The sequence below is a fragment of the Oncorhynchus tshawytscha genome, linkage group LG08 (genome assembly GCF_018296145.1).
Source record: "Oncorhynchus tshawytscha isolate Ot180627B linkage group LG08, Otsh_v2.0, whole genome shotgun sequence".
Taxonomy (NCBI): Eukaryota; Metazoa; Chordata; class Actinopteri; order Salmoniformes; family Salmonidae; genus Oncorhynchus; species Oncorhynchus tshawytscha.
In genome coordinates this window covers 50329977-50357869 of record NC_056436.1, presented here as the reverse complement: position 1 = coordinate 50357869, position 27893 = coordinate 50329977, and the positions used below count along the sequence as shown (strand labels likewise).

Below are 27893 nucleotides of genomic sequence, written 5' to 3'. Positions count from 1 at the left end.
AACGTTGTGGGGGTGCTTTGCTGCAGGAGGGACTGGTGCACTTCACAAAATAGATGGCGTCATTAGAAGGAAAATTATGTGGATATATTGAAGCAACATCTCAAGACATCATTCGGGAGGTTAAAGCTTGGTCGCAAATGGGTCTTTCAAATGGACAATGACCCCAAGCATACTTCAAAGTTGTGGCAAAATGGCTTAAGGACAACAAAGTCAAGGTAATAGAGTGGCCATCACAAAGCCCTAACCTCAATCCGAATAGAAAATTGGTGGGCAGAACTGAAAAAGCGTGTGCGAGCAAACCTGACTCAGTTACACCAGCTCTGTCAGGAGGAATGGCCAAAATTCACCCAAGTTAATGTGGAAGGCTTCCCAAAATGTTTGACCCAAGTTAAACAATTTAAAGGCAATACTACCGAATACAAATTGAGTGTATGTAAACTTCTGACCCACTGGGAATGTGATGAAAGAAATAAAAGCTGAAATAAATCATTCTCTCTTAAAATAAAGTGATGATCCTAACTGACCTAAGACAGGGATTTTTCTACTAGGATTAAATGAAAGGAATTGTGAAAAACTGAGTTTAAATGTGTTTGGCTAAGGTGTATGTAACCTTCCGACTTCAACTGTATTAGTATTGTTTTCACAATCTGATGAGGATACAGAGTCTGTAGACAACAAGTCATGTTTTAATGTTTGCTTTGAAATTCAAGGTGACATTGCTCCCCATTTTTAGTGAAGTGATGATGCATACAGCACATTTCCCCCAGTGTGATTGTTTTCACTCTCATGCAGTATTAATGTTGCACTGCCACTATTGCAGGACTGAGCATTGCTTATTAGGCGGGGTCCTTAACCAACAATGCTTTCTTATAAATGAAACCATGCAAGAAAAGCGACAGATTGGACTCTATCCCCTTTTCCATTGCCTGTTCCATTCCCTAGTACAGTGGCTTTTAACACTTTTTGCCCTAAGCTCATTTAATGTGATTTCCAGACTGGTGGCTTTCAGATCCCTTCTTAGCACAGGCACGCACGCACACACACACAAATGCTGGGATTTGCTTTTCATCCTCTATGTTCAGTGAAGATTATTCACTGTTTGTGGCTCATTCTTTTTAGTTGGTTTTGATTCTACTATTTGTCTCCTCTTGATCTCCTGTTGTACATTTTTGTTTTCGTTGGTTTTTCTTCTGGATGTACAGTAGTATATTTATATAAAGCAATTCAAGTGCACGCAACTCCTAAATACTGCGTTGAAAATATTTTTTTCATCATTAAATCAAATGTGTTACTATGATCTCTGGAATAATGTAATTTACAACAGAATTAACCGCTATTTGTCATCTAAGCTAGGAATGGCATCACAGTCTCACAGATGACAACATCTAGTGGTTTAGATATACATCAATCTAGAACCCCCCTACATCAATCTAGAACCCCCCCCAAACTCAGGCATGCCCATATCAGCCGCATCCTTGGAGCTAATCTTGGTTCGGAGCAGAAGATTGCTCTCCCTGGTATCGTAGGTCCTGCTCCACAGAAGCCTCTGAGTGTGTTCAAACAGGTTGCTGGTCCACCTCCCAAGACGCCTCTGGGTGCGGTCAAACACTTTGCCGAACAGAGAGTTGACCCACGGTGGCTGGACAGGGACTATGTTCCTGACCACGCTCCTCTCCATGTGTCTCTACAGGGACTGCAGACTGAGTGGCGGATGGACGGACAGGCGATTCTAACTCAGACAGATGTATGGGAAACACCCAGCATCTCAGTGCTAGAGGCGTCACTACAGACACCCTTTTTCAAATCCAGGCTGTCTCACAACCGGCCGTGATTGGGAGTCCCGTACGGCGGCGCACAGTTGGCCCAGCGTTGTCTGGGTTTGGCTGGTGTAGGCCGTCATTGTCAGAGATCCAAGATGGCGTAGCAGTCAGGCGTCTTTGTCTTCGTCTTGTCGTGTCCCGTGTATGTATATTTTTTTCGCACATATTTTGTATATATTGAGAAATATATATTTTAACCTCAACTCCAACATACTCTCCTGCAATCAGCCTCAACCAATGCTTCTAGCCAGTAGTCAGCTAGCCAGTGCTAGCAGTCATCAGCTAACCTTTAGCCTGGACAACTCCTGCCAGTCTGCACAGCGCAATTCAACCCAGAGCATACCAGACTCTTTTTTCCCCACATCTCCGGATTCCTACCGCAAGCTCTGAACCTTTTCACCTGGATCATCGCAGCTAGCTAGCTGCTATCTGCGTGGCTACTCCTGGCTAACATCTCTGTCTCAAAGCAATCACCAATTAGCCTGGAGCTAGCCTATGCTAGGCCCATCTCCCGGCTAGCTAAAGATGTCCATCAGCCACTTCTTGGGCTACAATACCTATTTTGCCAATTGGCCTTGACCCCTTTTACTGCCGATACGGAGCCCCGCCGATCCATCACGACTGGTCTACCAACGTAAACTGACTGAGGGGGTTTTCAACAGGCTCTTCCATCGCAACGTCCCCTGCTAGCTGTGGCCCGCTAGCTGTCTAGAGCATATCAGACTGTTAGCTGAAGACGTCCATCAGCCAATTTTCTTGGGCAATCACCAATTGGCCTGGACCCTTTTACTACACGGAGCCCTGCCGATCCATCACGACTGGTCTGCCGACGTAACCGCCCGAGGGGGCTACAACTGACTCTTCCGTCGCGACGTCCCCCTAAGGCCCTTCTGCTAGCCTGCTATCCCTGGCCTGCTAGCTGTCTGATTCTCTGTGTCTCCAGCCCGCCTAGCTACTCACTAGACTCCATGATCACTCGGCTACGCATGCCTCTCCCTAATGTCAATATGCCTTGTCCATTTTGGTTAGTGATTATTGTCTTATTTCACTGTAGAGCCTCCAGCCCTGCTCAATATGCCTTAGCTAACCCTTTTGTTCCACCTCCCACACATGCGGTGACCTCACCTGGTTTAAATGGTGTCTCTAGAGACAATATCTCTCTCATCGTCACTCAATGCCTAGGTTTACCGCCACTGTATTCACATCCTACCATAACATTTACTGTACATTATGCCTTGAATCTATTCTTCCATGCCCAGAAACCTGCTCCTTTTACTCTCTGTTCCGATTGCACTAGATGACCAGTTCTTATAGCCTTTAGCCGTAACCCTATCCTACTCCTCCTCTGTTCCTCTGGTGATGTAGATGTTAATCCAGGCCATGCAGTGCCTAGCTCCACTCCCATTCCCCAGGCGCTCTCATTTGTTGACTTCTGTAACCGTAAAAGCCTTGGTTTCATGCATGTTAACATTAGAAGCCTCCTTCCTAATTTTGTTTTATTCACTGCTTTAGCACACTCTGCCAACCCGGATATCCTAGCTGTGTCGGAATCCTGGCTTAGGTATGCCACAAAGAACCATGACATTTCCATCCCTAACTATAACATTTTCCGACAAGATAGAACTGCCAAAGGGGGCGGCATTGAAATCTACTGCATTGTTCTTCTGTAATACTATCCAGGTCTGTGCCCAAACAGTTTAATCTTCTACTTTTAAAAATCCACCTTTCCAAAAATAAGTCTGTCACCGTTGCCGCTTGCTACAGACTGCCTTCTGCCCCCAGCTGTGCCCTCGACACCATATGTGAATTGATTGCCCCCCATTTATTGTCAGAACTCGTACTGTTAGGTGACCTAAACTGGGACATGCTTAACACCCCGGCCGTTTTACAATCTAAACTGGATGCCCTTAATCTCACACAAATTCTCAATGAACCTACCAGGTACAACCCCAAATCCGTTAACACGGGCACCCTCATAGATATCATCCTAACCAAGCTGCCCTCCAAATACACCTCTGCTGTCTTCAACCAGGATCTCAGTGACTGCTGCCTCATTGACTGCGTCCTTAATGGGTCTGCGGTCAAACGACCACCCCTCATCACTGTCAAACTCTCCCTAAAACACTTCAACGAGCAGGCCTTTCTAATCGACCTGGCCCTGGTATCCTGGAAGGATGTTGATCTCGTTCCGTCAGTAGAGGATGCCTGTTTATTCTTAAAAAGTGCTTTCCTCACCATCTTAAATTTGCATGCCCCATTCAAAAAATGTAGAACCAGGAACAGATATAGCCCTTGGTTTACTCCAGACCTGAATGCCCTTGACCAACACAAAAACATCCTGTGGATGACTCCATTAGCATCGAATAGCCCCCGCGATATGCAACTTTTCAGGGATGTTAGGAACCAATATACACAGGCAGTTAGGAAAGCAAAGGCTAGCTTTTTCAAACAGAAATTTGCATCTAGCACAAACTCCCAAAAATTCTGGGATACCGGTCAACAGCCCTGCACCCCCCACAGCTACTTGCCCAAACCTCCCTTATTTCTCCTTCACCCAAATCCAGATAGCCAATGTTCTGAATGAGCTGCAAAATCTGGACCCCTTCAAATCAGCCGGGCTGGACCCTATCTTTCTAAAATGATCTTCCGCAATTGTTGCAACCCCTATTACTAGCCTGTTCAACTTCTCTTTCGTATCCCTAAAGATTGGAAAGCTGCCGCGCTCATCCTCCTCTTCAAAGGGGGAGACACTCTAGACCCAAACTGTTACAGACCTACAGTTGAAGTCGGAAGTTTACATACACCTTAGCCACATGTTTTTAATCTCAGTTTTCACAATTCCTGATATTTAATGTTTTAGGTCAGTTAGGATCACCACTTTATTTTAAGAATGTGAAATGTCAGAATAATAGTAGAGGGAATGATTTATTTCAGCTTTTATTTCTTTCATCACATTCCCAGTGGGTTTCCCAGAAGTTTACATATACTCAATTAGTATTTGGTAGCATTGCCTTTAAATTGTTTACCCTGGGTCAAACGTTTCGGGTAGCCTTCCACAAGCTTCCCACAATACGTTGGGTGAGCTTTGGCCCATTCCTCTTGACAGAGCTGGTGTAACTGATTCAGGTTTGTAGGCCTCCTTGCTCACAAACCCCACAATTTTCTATAGGATTGAGGTCAGTGCTTTGTGATGGTCACTCCTAAACCTTGACTTTATTGTCCTTAAGCCATTTTGCCACAACTTTGGAAGTATGCTTGGGGTCATTGTCCATTTGGAAGACCAAGCGACCAAGCTTTAACTTCCTGACTTGAGATGTCGCTTCAATATATCCACATATTTGTCCTTCTCATGATGCCATCTATTTTGTGAAGTGCACCAGTCCCTCCTGCAGTAAAGCACCCCCACAACATGATGCTGCCACCCCCGTGCTTCACTGTTGGGATGGTGTTCTTCGGCTTGCAAGCCTCCCCCTTTTTCCTCCAAGCATAACGATGGTCATTATGGCCAAACAGTTCTATTTTTGTTTCAGCTGACCAGAAGACATTTCTCCAAAAAGTACGATCTTTGTCCCCTTGTGCAGTTGCAAACAGTAGTCTGGCTTTTTTATCATGGTTTTGGAGCAGTGGCTTCTTCCTTGCTGAGCGGCCTTTCAGGTTATGTCTATCGGACTTGTTTTACTGTGGATATAGATACTTTTGTACCTGTTCCCTCCAGAATCTTCACAAGATCCTTTGCTGTTGTTCTGGGATTGATTTGCACTTTTCACACCAAAGTACGTTCATCTCCAGGAGACAGAACTCGTCTCCTTCCTGAGCGGTATGACGGCTGCGTGGTCCCATGGTGTTTATACTTGCGTAAATCTAAATCCTCCCGTTTATGATAGTTTTTTTTCCTGCATCACTAACGACTCCTTTTACCTATTCCCTGCCTGTACTTTAATAACAGGATTTCCTGTTATTAACCTATTGCCTGATCTTCCTGATGACGTTACTAGCCTTTTCCATGCCTGTACTCTTGCCTTTTTGGACCCCCTGTGTATGACTTTCTGCCTGCCCCTGGACCCAGCTACCTGCCTCCTCCTGTGGTCCTTTACAAATATACACCCATGCTCTTGAAACCAGCTCTCTGTCTCCCATCGTGTTCACTACACTTACTGAGGTGCTCTGTCCCAGAATCATTCTGGTGTTCTCCCTAAGATCTGGAACGTTACACATATCCGCGGCCCCTATATAAAGAAGGAAATCCTCCTGACTTTAGATTACTACCATCCCAATTCTAAATGATCTTGCCTTTCCAAACGTTTTAGAATCCCTGGCCAACTCTCAGCTAAGAACTTTTAAAACTTTTCATTCTATTCTTAATGTGCACCAGTCTGGTTTTAGACCTGGGCATAGCACCGTTTCAACTGCTATGCTTGTTCGAGATGACGTGTTAAATTGCTTAGATTATAAAAACCATTGTGCCGCCTTATTTATAGACCTTCCCAGGGCCTTCGACACTGTTGACCGTTACATTCTCATTCAAAGGCTGAATGAAGTAGGCCTAGATCAGGCTTCTTACAGGTGGTTTGAGAATGATCTGGCAACCCATGGACGTCTATGAGTATCGGCGAGCATGCTAGCCCATCGACTTCAAGTCATTGCGCTAACGCTAGTTAGCATTGGCTCTCGAAACTACCTCTAACGTCCTTCATACTGTACATAGAGATATAGAAATGTTCCTCTGACTCTGGGAAAATGCCAAAGTTCCCATTTAAACCACAGGTGACAGTTTTATTACTCACCACTTGATCCTGTATCAAAAGGCTGGCTGGTCCTCATTAAGGTCCAGTAGATCACTTCGCTATTCCTTTTTTGTTTGCTGAAGCTTCCGACTTGCCTAAATCTGCTGTTAAAATATAAAAACATGAGATGCCAAAGCCCGTTCACAAGGTTGGTTAACTCTTGACGTTCCTGGAGTCTCCACCAAACTCGATAAATCCACTTTTACTTTGAAAGCACGTGAAACCAACTAAAAAATACATTACAATTGTTTGTCCTGGTGCTGCCCCTGCAATTAACATGATTGATTGGGGACCTTCTTATTGACAAATGTATTCGTTTTTCTTCAATTTGTGGTGTGGTGGATATTACATGTTTTATATTTTATTTTATTTTAGATGTTTGCTCCTATGAAATTGTATATGCAGGGCTCTCTTGTGAAAGAGACCCTGGTCTCAAAGGTGCTTCAATAAAAGTTTTCAAAAGATGCAGAGGTTGCGCTGGCTGGCAGCTGGCTAGGTGTCGATCTCTGTACAGACAGAGCAGCGGAGGTGGTCTTCCAGAGAAGAGGAAAACGTGGCCGTATCGGAGCTGACTGTGTACTGTGGTCAAATGTCAGATAAGTCTGTCCCTAAAGCACAGAGTCAAAATGAACCTTTACTCTCAGCCTCAAGTGATTGGTGCTTCTATCTTATCTGAAAGGGGCTGGAGCGTTCCCTTATCCAACGCCCACAGGCCAATACTTTTCCCACAGTAACTCTGGTCTTATCCATGACCCAACACATTCATGGTGTGTTTAGAATTATCTACGGGTCAATTCCTGGACAACTGAGGCAAGGCATTCTCCATTATTATTATTATCTACAGATAAAACTATGCAGTGACTACTTGAAATGAAATATTTTGAGAACTCGAGTGTAGAAAGTCAAAGCTAAACGTCTTTGAGGTAGAGAGTCGTCACAGAAGGCTTGGCCTGATAAAGGGGTCTCTCAACACTCATGGAAAGAACCTAAGGCCTCTAAGGGGACCTCAAGGTACATGTTTGAAAAATGTGATCAATGATTGTTTTTTGGGAAGGTAAAACATTTTCCTTGCAAAACCCCCCAAGGATGCCTCTGCAGATACTGTGCATTTTTAAAAGGTTGAAACCAGAATATTTCAAACTTCAAAGGTGAGTCGAAACACTGGTCTGTTTCAAGCCACAGAACAATCCATGAAAAACATCCTATTTTTTTACGACTACCCAGAGAACTTTCATGCATTTATCCATTTTGGTATGACATTCCCTGTCACTATGACATTCAAAGGCATGAAGTCTACAGCTTTCAATAGTGGTCTTGATCTGGCGCATTCGCTATGGGTTCCTGAGCAATCGCCGTTTCCGCAAAGACGCTTCAGACTTCAAGGGAACGTTTTGTCATTTGGTTTGAAAAGTATTGATTTTCTTCCCATTTCTAAAGCTCTGTTGAGTGCTGACCTCGGTAATAGGAGGTTGACATGCAGGACAAGGCCATCCCTCATCCTTTTACCTTTTCCTTTTTCATTCTTTGCTACAATTTGCCTCGGGGTCAGCCCCTATTCTCCTAGGACATCACATCTCTCACATTATGATCTAAACTCTGCAATGGTGCTGCAAATTGCACTCGCCTTCACCCACACAACTTGGCGTGTGAAAAGTTGAAGACAAAATTGTCTTTCGTTGAAAATGGGATGAGTTTATTTTTCGTTGAAAAGAAGCAGTTAGTTTGTGTCATGTTGTTCATTCCGCTTTGTGAAACATTTTACAATTTTGTCGATTACTCCCAGAAACTTGGCAATAAATCGATTGGAATAAGGCATGGCAACATGTATTTGGTAGGCTACAAATGAGCACACTTTCAGTACCGCGTCGTAAATCACGATGGCTGCCTCAGTGCAGGGGAGGGAAAGGAGCATTTTTCTCTTTCCCCTGTTTTGCTCTACCTCCTTAAAGACTCAACTGAACGAATTACCCAATCCAGGGTGATAAGGCCACTCTTTTTTTCGCCCGCGGTTTCATCGATCTTCATTCCCGACAGACTTTTCAACGTTTTGTCTCCTTGCCTTCCACCAGACTGCAACTGCGACTTCTGACGTCTGGCAGATTGACGCTCTCCTGCTGGTGCTCAGGCGCCCCGCTTGAGGAGGCCTTGGGGTTGTTTGATCAGAAATACAAATTGCCTGGCAGTCAGGAAACCTCACAGAGTGGTGGTGGCGAGCAGATCCCCGACTCGCTGCTTAAACACCAATCAAATTTGGCCAAGTGTTGTGGGGGCTCGACTTCACTTTTCTTCATCTCCAGACTTCATCTATGGGAGTTGTATCCTTTTTTCCTGTGCAGAGCAAATTACTATTACGTAAAGCCCAACTGTCTTTGCATTTGCAGTTAATACTGTTGTTGTGATTCAGTATTGCTTCTTGAATTAATTAATAGGCCTAGACATTTTGGTGAAACGTGGCTTATTGAATTACTTGGATTTACTGCTGTAGTGCTACTAGCTTCCTTACTAGCTACCTGGTGAGTTCTGAGGAGCCTGTCATGGGTTTCCCAAAAACCCGAAATAACTTTCTATTGAAGACGCAGTCGGAATTTCCCGCCACCCCGATAGTTTGAAACTGTGGCTTTGGGAAAAAATAAAGCACGTACCATCGAGTGGTTGATATTCATGGTCACATGACAGCATAATTATATTTGGAATGGCCACAGGTGACGTTGCCAGATCACGTCTCTCAGCCTCCTCAGTCATATACTGTACAGTACAGATTCAGCACTCAGAGAGGGTTAGCTTATTTTTGGGGGTTAGTATAATCTACCAGGAGATGGATAAAATAGTCTATAGTAGATGACACTTGTAGCATGAACCACTCATGAGAGTAGCATGAACTACTCATGAGAGTAGCTGGCTATGCAGGCTGCTGATGAGGAGGAGGAAGGTTTGGAGTGTAGCTCGCTCACTTAGCGTTAAGATGCCGTTGATTTGAAAATATCTGGCTTGGTTAGGGCGAGCAGCTAAACTGGTAGGGACTCGAGGCTTCTGTTAGCTTGCACTGCTAAAGGAGGCAGGCGAGTTTGGAAGAGAGTGCCTGAGAGCTTCTTTTGACATGAAACGGCGCTGACCACCTTCCATTCCCTGAAGAGAGAGTGAGTCTAGCCCCTCAGGCGCTGTTTAGACACTCCACTGTTTCGCTCCAGCCAGTGGAGGACATGAGGCGAGGCTGCTACCTCCAGCAGCAGGCCTCTATTTCAAACAGATATCTCCCCCCCGTTTCTCCGCTGACTGTGCGTTTCTATTACCTGTTGAAGCCCACACTTTCTACCTGATAAGTCCCTCATAGGGAGTTGAGTAGAGATCAGATGTCCGTGGCTAGAATATTGAAGTAGCCCTGAATTGACTTCACAGGCGGAACCATTGTTATTTTCCAATGTGAATATATGTACCCATTATGCTTACAAACTACCGAAGGGATACAATAGTACTACTGCTGGCACATTTAGGCTGGCATTATCTGTGAAGGATAGCCTATTGAGGCTGATGAAGACCGAGTTTTTCCCCTCCCCACACTCAGTCTTATGTCACAGGCCACTTACTGAATATATGCTATCTGTAAATTGCAGTGGATTAAAAGTTTCTGATAAATGGCCATATGTCAATATTTGCTCTGCTTATGTCCCATGCGTCCTCAGGAGACAGAGGGTGCACTACCCTACCTGCTGGTGCTGTGTGGCGACCACGGGATGTCCGAGACGGGCAGCCACGGGGGGTCGTCTGCGCATGAGGTCAATACCCCCCTGGTGCTCATCAGCCCTGCCTTCAAGAGGAAAGGTAAGCACTTTCGTTGGCTCCCCCTGTTATCCTTTAGCCTGTCGGTCTCAGTCTGTCTTGCTGTCAGTGCACAACTAGGCACATTCACACCAGTGTTCAAATCCATATCATAGCACTGGTCCACCCCTTTTTATATGCATTTACATTTGTTTTCACATAGCCACGTTTTTCCTTTTTCCTGAGTGAGGATTAATGTCACTTATGATAAGCAGGGGCCTACTCCAGAGTGCCTGAGCCACACACGCATACACGCCTGGATAAATACAGTTGAAGTTAGAAGTTTACGTACACTCAGGTTGGAGTCATTAAAACTCACTTTTCAACCACTTCACAAATTTCTTGTTTACAAACTATAGTTTTGGCAAGTCGGTTAGGACATCTACTTTGTGCATGGCACGAGTCATTTTTCCAACAATTGTTTACAGACAGATTATTTCACCTATCATTCATTGTATCACAATTCCAGTGCGTCAGAAGAATAAATAAACTAAGTTGACTGTGGCTTTATGGAAAATTCCAGAAAATGATATCATGGCTTTAGAAGCTTCTGATAGGCTAATTGACATAATTTGAGTCAATTGGAGGTATACCTGTGGATGTATTTCAAGGCCTACTTTCAAACTCAGTGCTTCTTTGCTTGACATCATGGGAAAATCAGCCAAGACCTCAGAAAAAAATTGTAGACCTCCACAAGTCTGGTTCATCCTTTGGAGAAATTTCCAAATGCTTGAAGGTACCACGTTCATCTGTACAAAAAATAGTACGCAAATATAAACACCATGGGACCACGCAGCCGTCATCCCGCTCATGAAGGAGACGCGTTCTGTCTCCTAGAGATGAACGTACTTTGGTGTGAAAAGTGCAATTCAATCCCAGAACAGCAGCAAAGGCCCTTGTGAAGATGCTGGAGGAAACAGGTACAAGTATCTATATCCACAGTAAAATGAGTCCTATATCGACATAACCTGAATGGCCGCTCAGCAAGGAAGAAGCCACTGCTCCAAAACCACCAAAAAAATGCCAGACTATGGTTTGCAAGTGCAGATGGGGACAAAGATTGTACTTTTTGGAGAAATGTCCTCTGGTCTGATGAAACAAAAAAAAAGAACTGTTTGGCCATAATAACCATTGATTATGTTTGGAGGAAAAAGGGGAGGCTTGCAAGCCGAAGAACACCATCCCAACCGTGAAGCACGGGGGTGGCAGCATTTTTGTGGGGGTGCTTTACTGCAGGAGGGACTGGTGCACTTCACAAAATAGATGGCATCATGTGGAATAAAAATTATGTGGATATATTGAAGCAACATCTGAAAGACATCATTCAGGAAGTTAAAGCTTGGTTGCAAATGGGTCTTCCAAATGCACAATGACCCCAAGCATACTTCCAAAGTTGTGGCAAAATGGCTTAAGGACAACAAAGTCAAGGTATTGGAGTGGCCATCACAGCCCTGACCTCAATCCCATTGAAAATTTGTGGGCAGAACTGAAAAGGTGTGTGTGAGCAAGGAGGCCTACAAACCTGACTCAGTTACACCAGCTCTGTCAGGAGGAATGGGCCAGAATTCACCCAACTTATTGTGGGAAGCTTGTAGAAGGCTATCTGAAACGTTTGAGCCAAGTTAAACATTTTAAAGGCAATGCTACCAAATACAAAGGGAGTGTATGTAAACTTCTGACCCACTGGGAATGTGTTTGAAAGAGATAAACGCTGAAATAAATTATTCTCTCTACTATTATTCTGACATTTCACATTCTTAAAGTGGTGATGCTAACTGACCTAAGACGGGATTTTTACTACGATTAAATGTCAGGAGTTGTGAAAAACTGAGTTTAATTGTATTTGGCCAAGGTGAATGTAAACTTCTGACTTCAACTGTAAATATATTTACACACACATACTCTCTCTCACACAACTGAGCTCTGGCTGTGAGAGACGATGACGTATTTCACGTACACACATGCACCACCATTTCTCAGCTGAGCTCTCACACTGTGAGAAGCGGTGACGTCTTGACACGGTGTGAAGAGGAGCTCATTAACGTCTCGCCGCTCCGTGACGAACGTGTCGGTGGCCGTCCATGTGAAAGTGATAATTGTTTCCTCATCCGCCACATCTATTTCCGAGATCACTCCTCATCCACATGGGTTTATTTTAGGGGGATCAGATTGTCTTGAGAGACTGGCTGAGGAATTGATGGACAGGCTCATGCAGTAGCTTGTACTGTAGGGCCTCTGAGACGTGAGCAGAACCGCAGAATTCATCTTCTGGATTGGCCTGTCAACTCAACTGTCAGTATTAAGATTGAGCTTTTGTCAAACTGAAAAACTGGACACAGCATTGATAAAATATAAATAGATGTTGTTGTTGTATTTGAATTTGTGCTACACAAACCAAATCAATAATTATTTTAAAAAATATGGCATGGTAGGGGTTGATTAGGGATTCAAATGTTCTGGCCTGTAACTTCTCAAATGATTTTGAATGGGACTGAATTGTGTGTCCCCAGAAGGTCATTTATGCAAGACTTTGTGTCTATGCCTGTGTGCCTCCTTGCAGGCATGTGTCTCTATGTCCTGAGATACTCTATGCCCTGGGATACCCTCAATCCACCTCCTCTCTTTGCTCCTTATAACCAGTGGGGATGGAGAAGCCACCAACAATAGAGCAGGTGGACCTGACCCCAACCCTGGCCCTTGGTCTGGGCCTGCCCATCTCCCAGAACAGCGTGGGCCGACTTATCCAGCCCGTGGTGGAGGAAGCCTCGCTCAGGGACCAGCTACGCTTCCTGCACCTCAACGGCCACCAGCTGAGCTGCCTGCTGAAGGACAGCATGCCAGCCTATGAGAAAGGTAAGAGGGAATGGTGCAGTGCAGTGGTAGTGCCAGATCAGAGCAGAGAAAGGTTAAACCAGCTACCAGCCTCCCAAATCCACAGAGTTGTCCGTGTGTACAAAGCTAATCAGAAAAAGCAGCTAAATTTAAGTGTGTTACTAATACAAACACAAGCAAGTATACAGGCGCTTAGGCACATACATACCATTTGTGGCGTGGACACACACACACACACACACACACACACACACACACACACACACACACACACACACAGCATTTGGCCCTGGAATCCTTTAAGTCTGTAAATAAATGTATTGACACCTGCAAAGGATTCATAAAGATTGCCTTTGGTTGGCTCTCTCCAGAGGACAATCCTGCCCTCCTTTCCCCTCTCTCTCTTTCTCTGTCTGCACACACACACACACACACTCACACACACACACACACACACACACACACACACACACACACACACACACACACACACACAGTCCCCCTCTGCAGGGTTCTACACTCTCCTACTTCTATTATCTTACTGAATCACTGTCAAAGAAAGAAACAAATAGAAAGGATAAGATTATCCACCTAAAGGGGTTCTTTCACACACACAAACACACAGACACACACACAGACACACACACAGACACACACACAGACACATACACACACACAGACACACACACACACACACACCGCCCCCGTAGTTCCATTTCAATCTCGGCTGCTGTGTTTAGGCTCTGTTGTATACAGGTCAAAGCGAGGCTGTGAGACACAACAGAAGAAACCTGGGCCCGTATCCACAAGCATCTCAGAAAAGGTCCTAGGAATCCCTTTTAAGACAACAAACCTCCCAGCTTGGAGTAGGTTTTAGGATAATGGTTCTGGGATTTTTGCTCACCGTTCTTGTGATCATTTTGACCCCACGGGGTGAGATCTTTCGTGGAGCCCCAGATCGAGGGAGATTATCAGTGGTCTTTTATGTCTCCAATTTCCTAATAATTGCTCCCACAGTTGATTTCTTCAAACCAAGCTGCTTACCTATTGCCGATTCAGTCTTCCCAGCCTGGTGCAGGTCTACAATTTTGTTTCTGGTGTCCTTTGACAGCTCTTTGGTCTTGGCCATAGTGGAGTTTGGAGTGTGCGTAATGGTTATGACCATTTAGTCGTGTCATGTGAAATAGGCCTTCTGAAATCATTGTCAAAAGCGCAAGTGATACTGATGCGTGTAGGTCTACATTATTTATGGCTCGATCATACAGAAAAATCAAAGCATTATTTCAACACCACCATTTCCTGCTTGTAACTGCTCATGAGCTTTCCTAAATATCTGTTGACTAGGTGTGACTCTTATGACCAAAGAGGCCTCCTGCTTTAGCTTTTATTTCTGCCCATAAGAGTAGGAGTAAAATGTCTCTATTCTCAGCACTTAGGACCAATTGTCTACTCTTGAGATGCTTTGTGCACATGGACCCTGTGCTTAGTCTATTACATTGGATGTTCTGTAATAAGTCATTTAGACAGTGTCTCTTCCCAGTTTTCAAAATTGCTCCTGCACTTTTATGTGGTTCATCATCTTTAAAAGGGTGGTCTCAAATGTGCAATATAAATGTACAGAAAAAAGTGGTACAGTTTTTTTTTTTAAAGTGGTTCACATGCAAGTCCAGGGTTGTGGGTTTGATATCCTCAGGTTCCCCATGCTGAATATGTTAATTCAGGCGCTCTTTGACATATCAGAATCCCTTGATGTTTCTCTGCGGAGTGTTCCAACTCTACAGTATAGGAACATATTCCATATTCATTGGAGGTACGGTTCCCACTTCAGAATGATCTGGGATCTGGGTTTTGAAAAAAACGAACGAGCCTTGTCGGGAGAGAGATCCGTAGAGCGAGTGTGTGCGGGGGCGTGTCTGTGTTTGCATGTGTCTCTCATCAGAGTCCTCGAACCTGATCAAAGCCACGTCGCGCCACGCAGATTTATGTTGGTGAATGTGGCTGCATTTACAAAGGCAGCCCAATTCTGATATTTATTTTTTGGCACTAATTGGTCTTTTGACCGATCAGATCTGCTTTGAAAAAGTATCAGATGAGATTGGTCAGAAGACAAATACCAGAATTGGACTGTCTATGTAAACGCAGCTCGTGTCAAAACAAGCCCTCTTGCAACACACATGTTCTTACACTCCCCTCCATATGTGTTTGGAGAGTGAAGCTAAACATTTCACGTTTGGCTCTATACTCCTGCATTTTGGATTTGAGATCAAGTGTTTCATATGAGGCGACAGTACAGATTGTCATATTTTGTTTGAGTGTGTTTTCATACATATCTGTTCTCCTGTTTAGAAATGAAAGCACTTTATATATCTATTATATATCTTGTCCCCCAATTTGATGATGTCATAAGTATTTGTTCATAGTTCACTTACAGTGTATTAAAGGAGTCAAAAGGGTTGTATTTGGTCCCATATTCCTAGCAAGCAATGACTATATCAATCTTGTGACTTGTTGAATGCGCCTGAAGCTTATTTTGGCTGTGTTTTGTGAAGGGTGAATAATGACTGGACTAATTTTCTTTTTCATCCAACAAGTTTGTAAAAGGCAAAAGCTTGATGTAGTCATTATGTGCAAGGAATATGGGACCAAATACTACACTTTTGACTACTATATACACACTATACTTATGACAAAAATACTTATGACAAAATACTTATGACATCTTCAAATGTGGGTACTAGATATATAAAGTGCTTTCATTTAAAAACTGTTAAACAAATGTATGAAAATACCCTCAAAACAAATGTGACATTCTGTGCTGTTGCTTCATATGAAACATTGTATCTCAAATCCAGAATGCTGGAGTATAGGACCAAGTAAAAATGTTTAGCTTCACTGTCCAAAGGCATATGGAGGGGAGTGTAAATGGATACACACAGACATACACACGTGCACACACACACACACACAGATCTACATAGTTACAGTGTAAGATTGTGTTTAAATTAAGTATTTTAACAGTGACGAAAGGTATTAATTATGGAATTTGACTACAACAACACATACACCACACCCTCATGAGAGGGTAATCACACTGTGTGCATTACCTGGCAGACTATAGCATTGAGCAGTATTTCTCCATTTATTGCATGTACGTTAATTTAATGTAATTTATTTTTTATTTAACCTTTATTTAACTAGGCAAGTCAATTAAGAACATATTCTTATTTACAATGACCGCCTACCAAAAGGCAAAAGACCTCCTGGGGGGACGGGAGCCTGGAATCGAAATTTTAAAATAAAAAAAAACATAGAAATATAGGACAAAACACACATCACGACCAATGATGTAGATGGGATGTCAATCCGCTTATTCGGACTGCATTGTGAACGTTTTCCACAAACATTTAGCTTGAATAATCATCCTAGATGAACTGGAGAATTTGGGGCACTGTTGATGTACCATAAATCAACCATACCAGCTTCAGCTTATTATTTTAGCAAGAGTGTCTCTTCTCCTCCTCACAGATTTCTCAATCATCTTTTAATCACCGCTTTTTTGTTCCGTAAGTGAGGTGCGAAGAAACTTATCTTCAGAATACCCTAAAGTTCAGATTGTTGGTAGAGGACTTCGCTGAGGAACGAGTTTTTTTTTTTTTAGGATTTTGTGTTTTGTATTTTTCTTTATGGGTTTCTTACTGCTCCTGCTTTGATTGTTTAATTGCTTGGTCTTGTCATGCAGGGCTCCCTCAAAAAAGAAACCTTGGTCTCAATGGGACTCCCCCTGCCTACATAAAGGTTAAATAAATATATGTTCAGAATTTGAACACTGTCTATCAATTCACCCGCCGCCCTTTCCCCTCCATCTCTTTCCTACTTGTATTTTGGGGCTCCGGTCTTATGTCACCCCTTGGGCCTCTATGTCACCCCATGGGCCTCTAAATGCTGAATGCACATTACTGTAGACAAATACATGCTAATCAATCACAGTGGCTGCTTATTGCAACTGTCATTTAAAACATATTTATATTGCAGTAGAGTAGCTCAAGAGAAAGGAGAACTCACACAGGCCTTAAATTACTATTCTGAGTTGGATCTAAAATGGCTGCCAGGAAGGTCCTTGTCTACACTACAGATTATTCAGCTCCAGTTTTTCACTCGCTAGTTTCCATAGTGATTCTGGGACAACTTTACAAGCGGTGGACCTAAATATTGAGTGTGAAATCTGGCCGTTACAACTCTGAGACATGAACCGCATAGCATCCTTGTGAGATTGTCCTTACTGTATACCCGATGGACATGCGTAGACATCTACACAAACAACCATCTCACACCTACAGCAAATGTCTTGACAAGCCCAGACAAGACCTGGTGAAAATGCTCAATTCAGTCTGTGGCGTGCGTACCTCATCTTTTTTTCTTCTTGTCTTTATCACATATTTAAATTACTGGAGCTCCTTTTGAGAGGCTTTTAATCTTTCCTCAGTAAAAGGAACAGAGGACCGTATGGATTTGTTAATCTGTGAGAAATCTCTGCTAGAGAGAGTTGGGCAATTGGAGAGAGTGGCTGCTTTCAAAGAGAACTCTGCAAGGTTGTGGTTATTGCTGTCCCAGTCAGTCACCTTGATTAAGGCAGCCTTAATATGCAAGTTAAATAAAGGTTACATTTAAAAAATAAAATACAAATGTCACATCCAGCCAAGGACACAGCAAGCAAAGTAATTGATCCTAAATTCAACCGCTAGGCTGTAGTAGGCTAAATTACAGTGTGGCCGAACAAATTGGACTGACACAGTAGTGCCTTTATCGAGGCTGCTTGGCCCTTTCCCATTTTGACCTTACACACGTGGATCTCAAGCATACGTGAACAATTACATACAGTGCTGGAATGAAAAAGATGCTGGTACACATTTTTAGAGGTTCATATTTTAGTGCGATTGGGCGTTCATGGAGATTGTGATTTTGTCTGGATTGTGACCTCTGACTGATGTGTGTCACAAGTGTCGATCTCGAACCGAACACTTGGCCCCTAAGCCTTTTATTGAGTGGCCATTTGCTTTTGCTGTTCTGTTCGATAGTGATCACTCGAGTCTGCAAGTGGTTTGGGCCCAAATGAGCATTGAGACGATGAACACTCGACATCCCAACTGCCACTTATAAATATTCCAAAATGCAAAATCCATCCGTGAGCATCTATCTTGTAGCATGACTCACTTGCTATGAAACACGGGCAGTGAGGACCCCGGGGCAGACACAAATGCATAGTCTGATAGACAGTGAGAAAGTTGTCAAAACAACAACATCTCTCTACTCCTGCCTAAACTATGTGCAATTATATTGGTCCCCAGTGATTTCATCTGCTGGTTTCAACATAATCTAATCACCTATGCTTAGTCTAAATACAGTGGCAACTAGAAGATACTAAATATTTTTGGGGTATATCAACGTAAGCTAAATATTGTATGATGTGGCTTTCCATGGTACTGATTTGTGTGTGTGTGTGTGTGTGTGTGTGTCACGACTCCCACCGAAGTCGGTCCCTCTCCTTGTTCGGGTCGGCGTTCGGCAGTCGACATCACTGGTCTTCTAGCCATCGCCACTCCACCTTTCATTTTCCATTTGTTTTGTCTTGTTTTTCCGCACACCTGGTTTACATCCCCTCATTACTCTACGTTTATATTATCCTCTGTTCCCCCTTGTCTGTGTGTAGATAGACACACAACACAGCGGGGCGCTGTTTCGTTCGCTCGGCTGCTTTCTCTGGTGAGATACATTCAGCAGCCTCTGGCAAATTGAAGGAAATTTGGAAAACACAGAGACGAAATATAAAATCATTTGGACTTTTTTTTTTTTTTTTTTTTTTTTTTGTCTCGTAAATTTGATGCCACTGTAGCTAACTAGCTAGTTCACTTGCTAATGGAAGGAGCATAGCATTTAGTGTTTCACTAGATGGTTGGTTAGTTTCTCTTTCGTTTCATATGAAGTGAATTGCTCAGGCTTAGCTAGAAAATTAATAATGGACAAGATTTTGTGTAACGTTACATGATCAAACTTCAAATATACACTAAACTCCTAAAGCCTTCCGCAAGCTTCCGTTCGGCTGGTACTTAGCCAAACTTGGCTAGGCGAATCCAAAAGAGTGTGCTCGCATACTCCTTTAATAGAAAATAGTACTGTTTCTTCATATTGTCCTCAAAATAGTCAGAATTAATCTAAGATAACTCAAGAAATCTGTAATTAAGTTTGTTGTTTTTCTGAGGATATTTTAGTCGCACAATTTGACATCTAACTAATGTTTGGTGCAGTATTTCTCAAGTGAACAAATGTGCATGAAAACCATTTGACTGTTGTTGATTGACAACAAACACTTCAATGAAGAATCCCATTGAAGAAAACACTCTTTACTTACTTTGAAATGTTCATATTTTTAAATATTCATTTGGATTCTTGCCGCACCTAATACTCTCAGAGAATCTCTGTACTCTGTGCACCCGAATGGAACAGAGGAGCTGGAAACTAAACATTTTGATTAGGAGGTGAAACAACCACAATCCAGGGCCAAATTCAATAAACTCAACCATATAACACTTTATTCTTACTCTGCGGAGATGAAAGTGCTCAACAAAACCAGCCCTTACAGTGCGATTCAAGAAGTACACTCCCACATGTTAGGCATAGTTCAAACATGCTTTCTTCCCGAAGGGAAATAGTGTTACTTTAAAATAGTTACAGGACAGTTTATATAACCTGTACTTCTTATTGCAATACAGCGCTTTTCCCATCTAATTTCTTTCTTCTCCAACCGTCTGTCTCACTGGCGGTTGGTATTAGATTGATTGAGCTTATTTATTTGTTTCTCTGGAGTGGAGGAGGTACAGAGGTACAAGTGAGGGGAACAGGAGGGCACCAGAGGTTTGTGTTCTTGCTGACGTGGCTAATTTCTGTCCTAAGTGCCGTAGCATCCCCTTCTCTGAAAACTTGGCCAGCCACCTCAGTGGGAAGAGAAAAATAACACTGATGGTTGCATGACTCAGCAATATGACAGTGGATTATTGAAGAAGTCCTCGACTTGTTGGAATTATTTGTACTACAAGTGAAGTACCGCCCTCGGCCTCATTGACAACTCCCACTTCTTTTGATATCTGTTTTTCAAATGATTAGATACTTTTTTGTGTGGATTCAGCTAAAGCAAAACCATTGTTTCATTCAAATATGCTGTAATAAACTTTGCATTTCACAAAATTGGGATAACAGAATAATTAAATGATGAATAGCGAGCGTTATCAATTATGGCTGTGACGATAACAGTATCTCAATACTTTTTCCATGGCAAAAATGAATACACAAAGCAGACCAGTAATAATCGTATTAGGAGACGATGGGGAGGTGATAAAAAAAACCTTGTCTATGCCAGGCCAGGGTATTCATCTCTCCTAACCCATGATCAACTAATTAAATTACAGTTTCATTATGAATGGATGGCGTGTCATTTTCGCTTATGTTTGAGGAATTTGTCACCTGAGAAATCAAAGCAGGACATAGGGTGGATCCTGTGTGTAGTATACAGTAACTGAATGAGTAAATGAATGAGTTCTTATTGTTTCTGTAATCGGTGTTTAGCAGTATAATTGGGTACATTAGCTGCAGTGTAAGTGTCTGTTGAAGTGGCAGCTGTTGTAAGATGGGGATACAATTGTAGAGTTTTGGCAGTACAGCTAGTAAATAATTTATAGAGACTTATACTGTATATGATCTACTTTTTAGAGCTAGTCTCCTCAAAATATGTCATATTTATAGGCTGTATGTCTGTCAACCAACAATGGGTCGCATTCATCAACCTGAATTATTTTGGTACTTTTTCGTGTCCATCACTGATGAAAGTGTAATGACAGTTCACATTAGAGTAGACAGCCCATGTCTCTCACTCTCATTTACACTGTCTTTTTAATATCTTTGATTTGCTAATAACTTCAGGCATCTTGTGGATACCTAAAAAGGCCATCCTCTGACCAATCCCACTTTCACTCTGACCAAGGACCGTTTTTATTGTTTGATTCATGCCTATGGCTGAAGGCTCGTATATTTTCACCTCCGTTCCTGTGTCTGACATCATCATATGATTCAGATAGAGGCGCCAGCAAACGATGGGTATCAGTCGAGTTGTATGCGTTCTAGAACAGTTGGACAAAGCCAAAGCAAAGGGTTGTTTTATTATACTCTACTTTTGAATGTTATTGTTCCCAAAATTACGGCTCTGATGGTCCTGGAAATTTGGAATGGTCGTGACGGTTATTTTATTTTCATGACGGTCTCCATCCATAATCGTTGGCTACATGATTATACAATTACCATGCCAGCCCTACCCAAAATGCTATTTTGGAAGGTTATTAAAATGCTTGAATGAAATTAATACATAAAAGTTACCAATGTTGAATGGATTTTTTTTCATATCCTGGCTACGAGTTGGCAATGTTAAGTGAATTACAAGCGGACTAATGGAGCTATAAATCTGCATACAAATTATATGGAGTGAACGTGCTGTTGGTTGGTTATCGATTGTACTTTTCTCCAAGTCTCCAGCGCAAATGATTTGAGCACGTTTCGCTAATTAAATGTGTGTAAATCATTACCCGTGGTTTCTTACTAACACAGGACTAACTATTAGTGTATTATTGTGTTATTGCCGCTGTACAACATATACAACACATTTTTGAAAGGTGCCTCTGTTAGTTATTGTGTGTCTACCTTCGCAACTACTACCACGACTAGTAGTAGTTCGTTTATTGTTCATGTGAAATTGATTGACATTTGTTATCACTCACATTTTGGCATAACACCTTCCTTTCCTCGCCCTCCTCCTCTCATAATTGTCTCCCTCCCTCCTCTCTCTCGCCCACAGAGGAGGGCTACGAGCAGTTCCGCGTGGCGGAGAAGTCCCATGGTAACTGGTTGAAGCTGGTGGTGGAGGGCAACACGTCAGAGGTGCTGAACAACATGGGGAAGAAGGTGCTCAAGCAGTACCTGGAGGCCCTCAGGGTCATGAGCGCAGCCCTCAGCAAGCAGATGGGCAAATATGACATGTATTCCATGGTGGTGGGCGTGGTCCTCGTCTTCCAGGTGGGTAGTGGGGTGTTGCCCCCCCCCAGACGCTTATGTCAGTTTGGGATTTTCCCCACGAATGGTTAAGGTTAGGATTGGGGGGGAACCTGATCCTAGGTCTGTATCTAGGGGAACTTCACCCCAGAGCTGGGATTGAGGGACAGGAAGTTACATGGTGATGTTGATAGTGGTGATGATGTACTCGGTAATATCATGTGTGTATATAAATATTTATATACAATGGGGCAAAAAAGTATTTAGTCAGCCACCAATTGTGCAAGTTCTCCCACTTAAAAAGATCCAGAAAAAATCCAGAAAATCACATTGCAGGGTAGCCTAGTGGTTAGAGCGTTGGACTAGTAACCGAAAGGTTGCAAGTTCAAATCCCAAGCTGACAAGGTACAAATCTGTCGTTCTGCCCCTGAACAGGCAGTTAACCCTCTGTTCCTAGGCCGTCATTGAAAATAAGAATTTGTTCTTAACTGACTTGCCTAGTTAAATAAAGGTTAAAAAAAATGGTATATTGTATATATACATACACATGTATTTTGCATGCAACCCATAATAAGACTATGCAAAGTCAATTAAAATATTATCTGACTCCATAAAGACAATTTAGCAATGTGCAAGCGGGACTGTTGTTAGTTACAGGAATAGGCTATCAAGAAATGTCTGAGAATTGAATGATCAATGCTAGTAGATTTAAATTGCAAACTGAATCAATTCACATACAAGGCTAAACCACAAATTTCAAGTTATTACTGGCATTATTCTAGGCATGATCAAAGAGGGAGAGAGAGAAGTCAAGGTCCTAAAGACCATGCCACAAAAGGTCCATGGGGAGGAGCTAGAGAGAGAGGCAGTGTAGGTTCCTCACCAAAGCAGGACATGAGCAAAAGAGAGAGAGACAATTCGTCTAAGATCAATGTATAACCGTATGACCTGTTTGAATTCAAAATCTGAGTTGTTGGCCAATAGCAGACTCTAAAAGTTCACTTCCAATCAGATATCAGACGTATAGAATGTTATCACAACAGCACCTCTGCTTCCCAGAGATGTGACAGAATGGGGGTTGTGGAGTGCAACACAGATCATTCAGCGTAACTGAGAAACACAATTGAGTACTTGAATACGGTGTCGTCATAGACATGTCAGGGGCTGCCACTACATGCTGATCAGAACACTTGTATACATTATACCAAAAGTGTTATGTACAGTACATATGCATGCCAGTGCATGGTATGCGTGTGAACATGGTGGGATATTGCTGATGGTTTTCATATTTAATGGTATTAGCCTAAATGAGCACTTTGCGTTGTAAACTGGTGTCATATGGTACGTATCACACACAACCCACATCCAAATATTAGCATTTTAAGATGCCAATTCTGCTGCTGAAGTGATCCAATATCTAGGCATATTCATAGAACACAATACATTTTAATGAACAGTTTTAATGTTGATTTAAGGATTGACTCGACTTAATCCCGTGGTTTACCTTTACAGGGAGTGTTGATATAGCCTTCAATTATTAAAATGGCCTCGAGCTAGCGTGGGAATAACCTTACAGTTGGAACAGAACTTCCCCACAGTTCTGATTGGATAACAGATAATTCTGTTTCCTCTGTCTGTGATAACTTTTAGATGATGCCTTGATCTTTATCGTCGCTACTTTTAAACATTTGCTGCTACCAAACACTTGGACAAAGGGTCTCTAATGAAGTGAGGTGTGTGTGCGCGTGCGTGCCATATTGTTTGCTTATCAGGTTCAAATCAAATGAAATGTTTTCGTTGCGTGTTTCGTAAACAACAGGGGCAGACTAAAAGTGAAATACTTACCCACGGGCCCTTCCCAATGACGCATAGAGAACGAAAATGGAGAAATTATTGAAAAGTCATAGTAAATATATTGTGAGTAACGATCGCTATATAATGTCACATGGGATACCAGTACCTATTTGATGTGCAGGGGTACAAGGTAATGGATTTAGATATGTACATAACTATAAATAAAGTGACTTAGGCAACAGGATAGATGATAAACAGTAACAGCAGCGTATGTGAAAATAGGTCCCCAAAAAGTGCAAAAAGGGTCAATGCAGATAGTCCGGGTAGCTATTTGGTTCACTGTATAACTAACTATTCATCACTCTTATCTCTTGGGAGTAGAAGCTGTTCAGGGTCCTGTTGGTTCCAGATTTGGTGCATCGGTATCAAGTTAAATGGTGTAGCGATGCTTTAAAGGTCAACACATCTTTATACTGCTCTTTGTTGAGCAAGCGTTTCTCCAGGTAAACTTTATCGGGGTGGGGGGGGGCTCTCCGTAACAATACAACTTTACAACTTTCCTGGGCTTGTACGACAAAAATCTTCCATGTGAACAATATTGGATGAGGCAATTCCCATGCGTTCCCTTCAAAAACAAATGAACGGAGACAAATCTGCTGTGCTCTCATGCTGACTGTTGCAGTCACACCTTACGTTCATTTGAATGTGTTTCATCTTGGAGATGAGGCTTTAATATGCAAACAGGCAATTTGCCGGTAAAAGCGGGAAAACAATCATCGTAAGAAAATCACAGAACGTGTTGGCATTTGCTCACTTAAGTTATTTGTGTAAGGGTTTGACTTAACGTTGGACCGTTTTGGATCATTGGTGGAGCTGTGAGATCTTTTTTTATGAATTGTTTTTGTAGAATATACTGTATGTTGTAACGTCCTGGTTTTCGAAGATTGCCTCCACTTTTAGAATATTTACAACAGTAAATACTGTACGCACAATAAATAAGATATGAACGACAACGGTTTAACCTATAGAAATGCTTAGCATTTATTCCAGGTGGTACTCAAATTTCAGTTACCATTGAGTTCACTGGGTTTGTTGTCATGCTCGCACTTTAAGACCGTTTCCCTACAAGTTATTTATTTCTTTTCAGAAATAAAACTGCTAATTGCAGCACGACAGAACGCTCTGCATAGACTCCCCAGCGAGTATTATTGGGAGCGGTTGGGAAAGTTGACAAAAGAATATCCCAAACTCTGAATAGAAACTAAGAAGTGTCCCTCGAGAGGCGACTGCCTTCTATCAGGAAGAAAGAAGGGGAGAGAGGGGGAGAGAGGGGGAGAGAGGGGGAGAGAGAGGGAGAGAGAGGGAGAGAAAAAAAAAGAGGCTGTTTCCAAAATGAAAAAGTTGGACTTGTCAGCAGTTTGTCCCAGTCGATACTCAAGGACAAGGCAACTAGTCTACTCTCCACTGCACGGTCCCTGATAGATTTTGTCCGTAGAGAGAAAGGGATTTACGTAGCAAAGGACCTGGAACTCTTGTGTTCCATGTACTTGTTTACTTTGAAAAGAAAGAGCTTCCATATTTGCTTCTGAGATGGCACATTGAAAGGTTCCAGTTGAAAGACTTCAGTCAAGCCAAAATGCAAATATAGGGAAGCACATAAATGATGCTTTTGCTTTGACTCAATCCAAGCCACATCAACCACAGACTGACAAATGTCTGCACTCTGTTCACATATTGACTCCAGTGTTACCTCGTAGTTTGCCCATCTATCCAGCCATCTCTCTCTATCTTCTGTTTCCTTTACTGTATGACTCATTGACCTCATGCGACAGTTGCAAAGACTTGTAGCTATAAAGGTGAGCTTGGTCTGTCTGGTGTTTTTGCATTATGTATGTGCATATTTGCACACCCTTGTGAGTCTGTTTTTGCTTACATCCATGACTGGACTGAGTGTGTGCGTTCCTCTTCCTCTCTCCAGCTCCTTCTCCTCCTGCTGCTGGCCATGCCCGAGGCACTGAGCGGTGCGTCAGAGGTGGATCTCCCTGTGTCCTCGGCTCTGCTTTCGCTGCCCTTCTACCTGCTGTGCCTGCTCCTCTTCTCCGTGCACATGCTGGTGTGCACGTCGGCCGAGAGCGCCTGTTACTTCTGCAGCCTCCCCTGGGGCCTGGTGTTCGGGGCAGTGGCCCTCTCCTCTGCCCTGCTCTGCATTCTGGTATCCATGGCAGCCAGGAAGGGAGCAAAGCCCCCTGGTAAGGTGAGTACATTGTCCCGAGAGCCATCTCCAATGAGACATTAGTAGCTCTTTTGTCTTCTAAAGCCTGGTCAAATGTTACGCTCGACCTAGTAATTTATGGACGTTTTCAGACCACTTTTGAGGTCTGAAGACATTTGACACTGACCTTGGAGAGAACTATCACTTGAAGAATTAGGCTAGTGCATTTTCTTCTCTGACCCTCCCTGACCACAGTAGCCTATTCCCTTTCATCAACATTACACAGACCTGCTCAAATTTGTTGGTACACTTACAGCTCATTGAAATAATGCTTCATTCCTCCTGAAAAGTGATGAAATTGAAAGCTATTTTATCATGTATACTTGCATGCCTTTGGTATGTCATAGAATAAAGCAAAGAAGCTGTGAAAAGAGATGAGTTGTTGCTTATTCTACAAAGATATTCTAAAATGGCCTGGACACACATGTTGGTACCCCTTAGAAAAGATAATAAATGATTTGATTATAGTGATATTTCAAACTAATTTAATTAGTGTCACACATGTCTCCAATCTTGTGATCAGTCATTTAGATATTTAGATGGAGTAAAGTAGTCACTGAGCTGTATGGTATCATTGTGTGCACCACACTGAACATGGACCAGAGACGGAGGAGATCAGAAAGAAAATAATAGACAAGCATGGTAAAGGTTAAAGGCTACAAGACCATCTCCAAGCAGCTTGATGTTCATGTGACAACAGTTGCAAATATTATTAAGAAGTTTAAGGTCCATGGAACTGTAGCCAACATCCCTGGGCACGGCTGCAGGAGGAAAATCGACCCCAGATTGAACAGATAAAGAACCAAGGATAACTGCCAAAGAGATACAAGCTGAACTCCAAGGTGAAGGTGACTGGTTGCATCACTGCCTGGTATGACAAATGCTCGGCCTCCAACCGCAAGGCACTACAGAGGGTTAGTGCGTACGGCCCAGTACATCACTGGGGCCAAGCTTTCTGCCATCCAGGACCTCTATACCAGGCGTATCAGAGGAAGGCCCTAAAAATTGTCAAAGACTCCAGCCACCCAAGTCATAGACTGTTCTCGCTGCTACCGCACGGCAAGAGGCTTCTAAACAGACTTCAACCCCTAAGCCATAAGACTCCTGAACTTCTAGTCAAATGGCTGCCTAGACTATTTGCAGTGCCCCCCTCACCCCCTCTTTACACCACTACTACTCTCTGTCATCTTATGAATAGTTACTTTAATAACTCTACCTACATGCACATACTACCTCAAATAACCAGTGCCCCCCGTACATTGACTCTGTATCGGTACCCCCCCCCTTTATATAGTCTCGCTATTGTTATTTCACTGCTGAGCTTTAATTACGTGGTACTTTTATCTCTTATTCTTATCTGCATTTTTTTTTAACCTGCATTATTGGTTAGGGGCTCGTAAGTAAGCCTTTCACTGTAAGTTCTTCTACACCTGCTGTATTCGGCGCATGTGACTGATAACATTTGATTTGATGTCAGTTTCTGAT

The 27893-nt window shown here is 42.8% G+C and overlaps 1 protein-coding gene across 2 annotated transcripts in view; it reads left to right on the top strand.

Moving 5' to 3' along the window:
- LOC112256359 (GPI ethanolamine phosphate transferase 2) overlaps positions 1-27893 on the top strand; it is a 122404-nt gene that overhangs the window by 40024 nt on the left and 54487 nt on the right. For both annotated transcript variants that reach the window (XM_024429558.1, XM_024429560.2), the window contains exons 5-8: positions 10285-10423; positions 13061-13273; positions 22149-22366; positions 26115-26390. In XM_024429558.1, coding sequence (XP_024285326.1) covers positions 10285-10423; positions 13061-13273; positions 22149-22366; positions 26115-26390 — 846 coding nt within the window. The remainder of the gene's footprint in view (positions 1-10284; positions 10424-13060; positions 13274-22148; positions 22367-26114; positions 26391-27893) is intronic.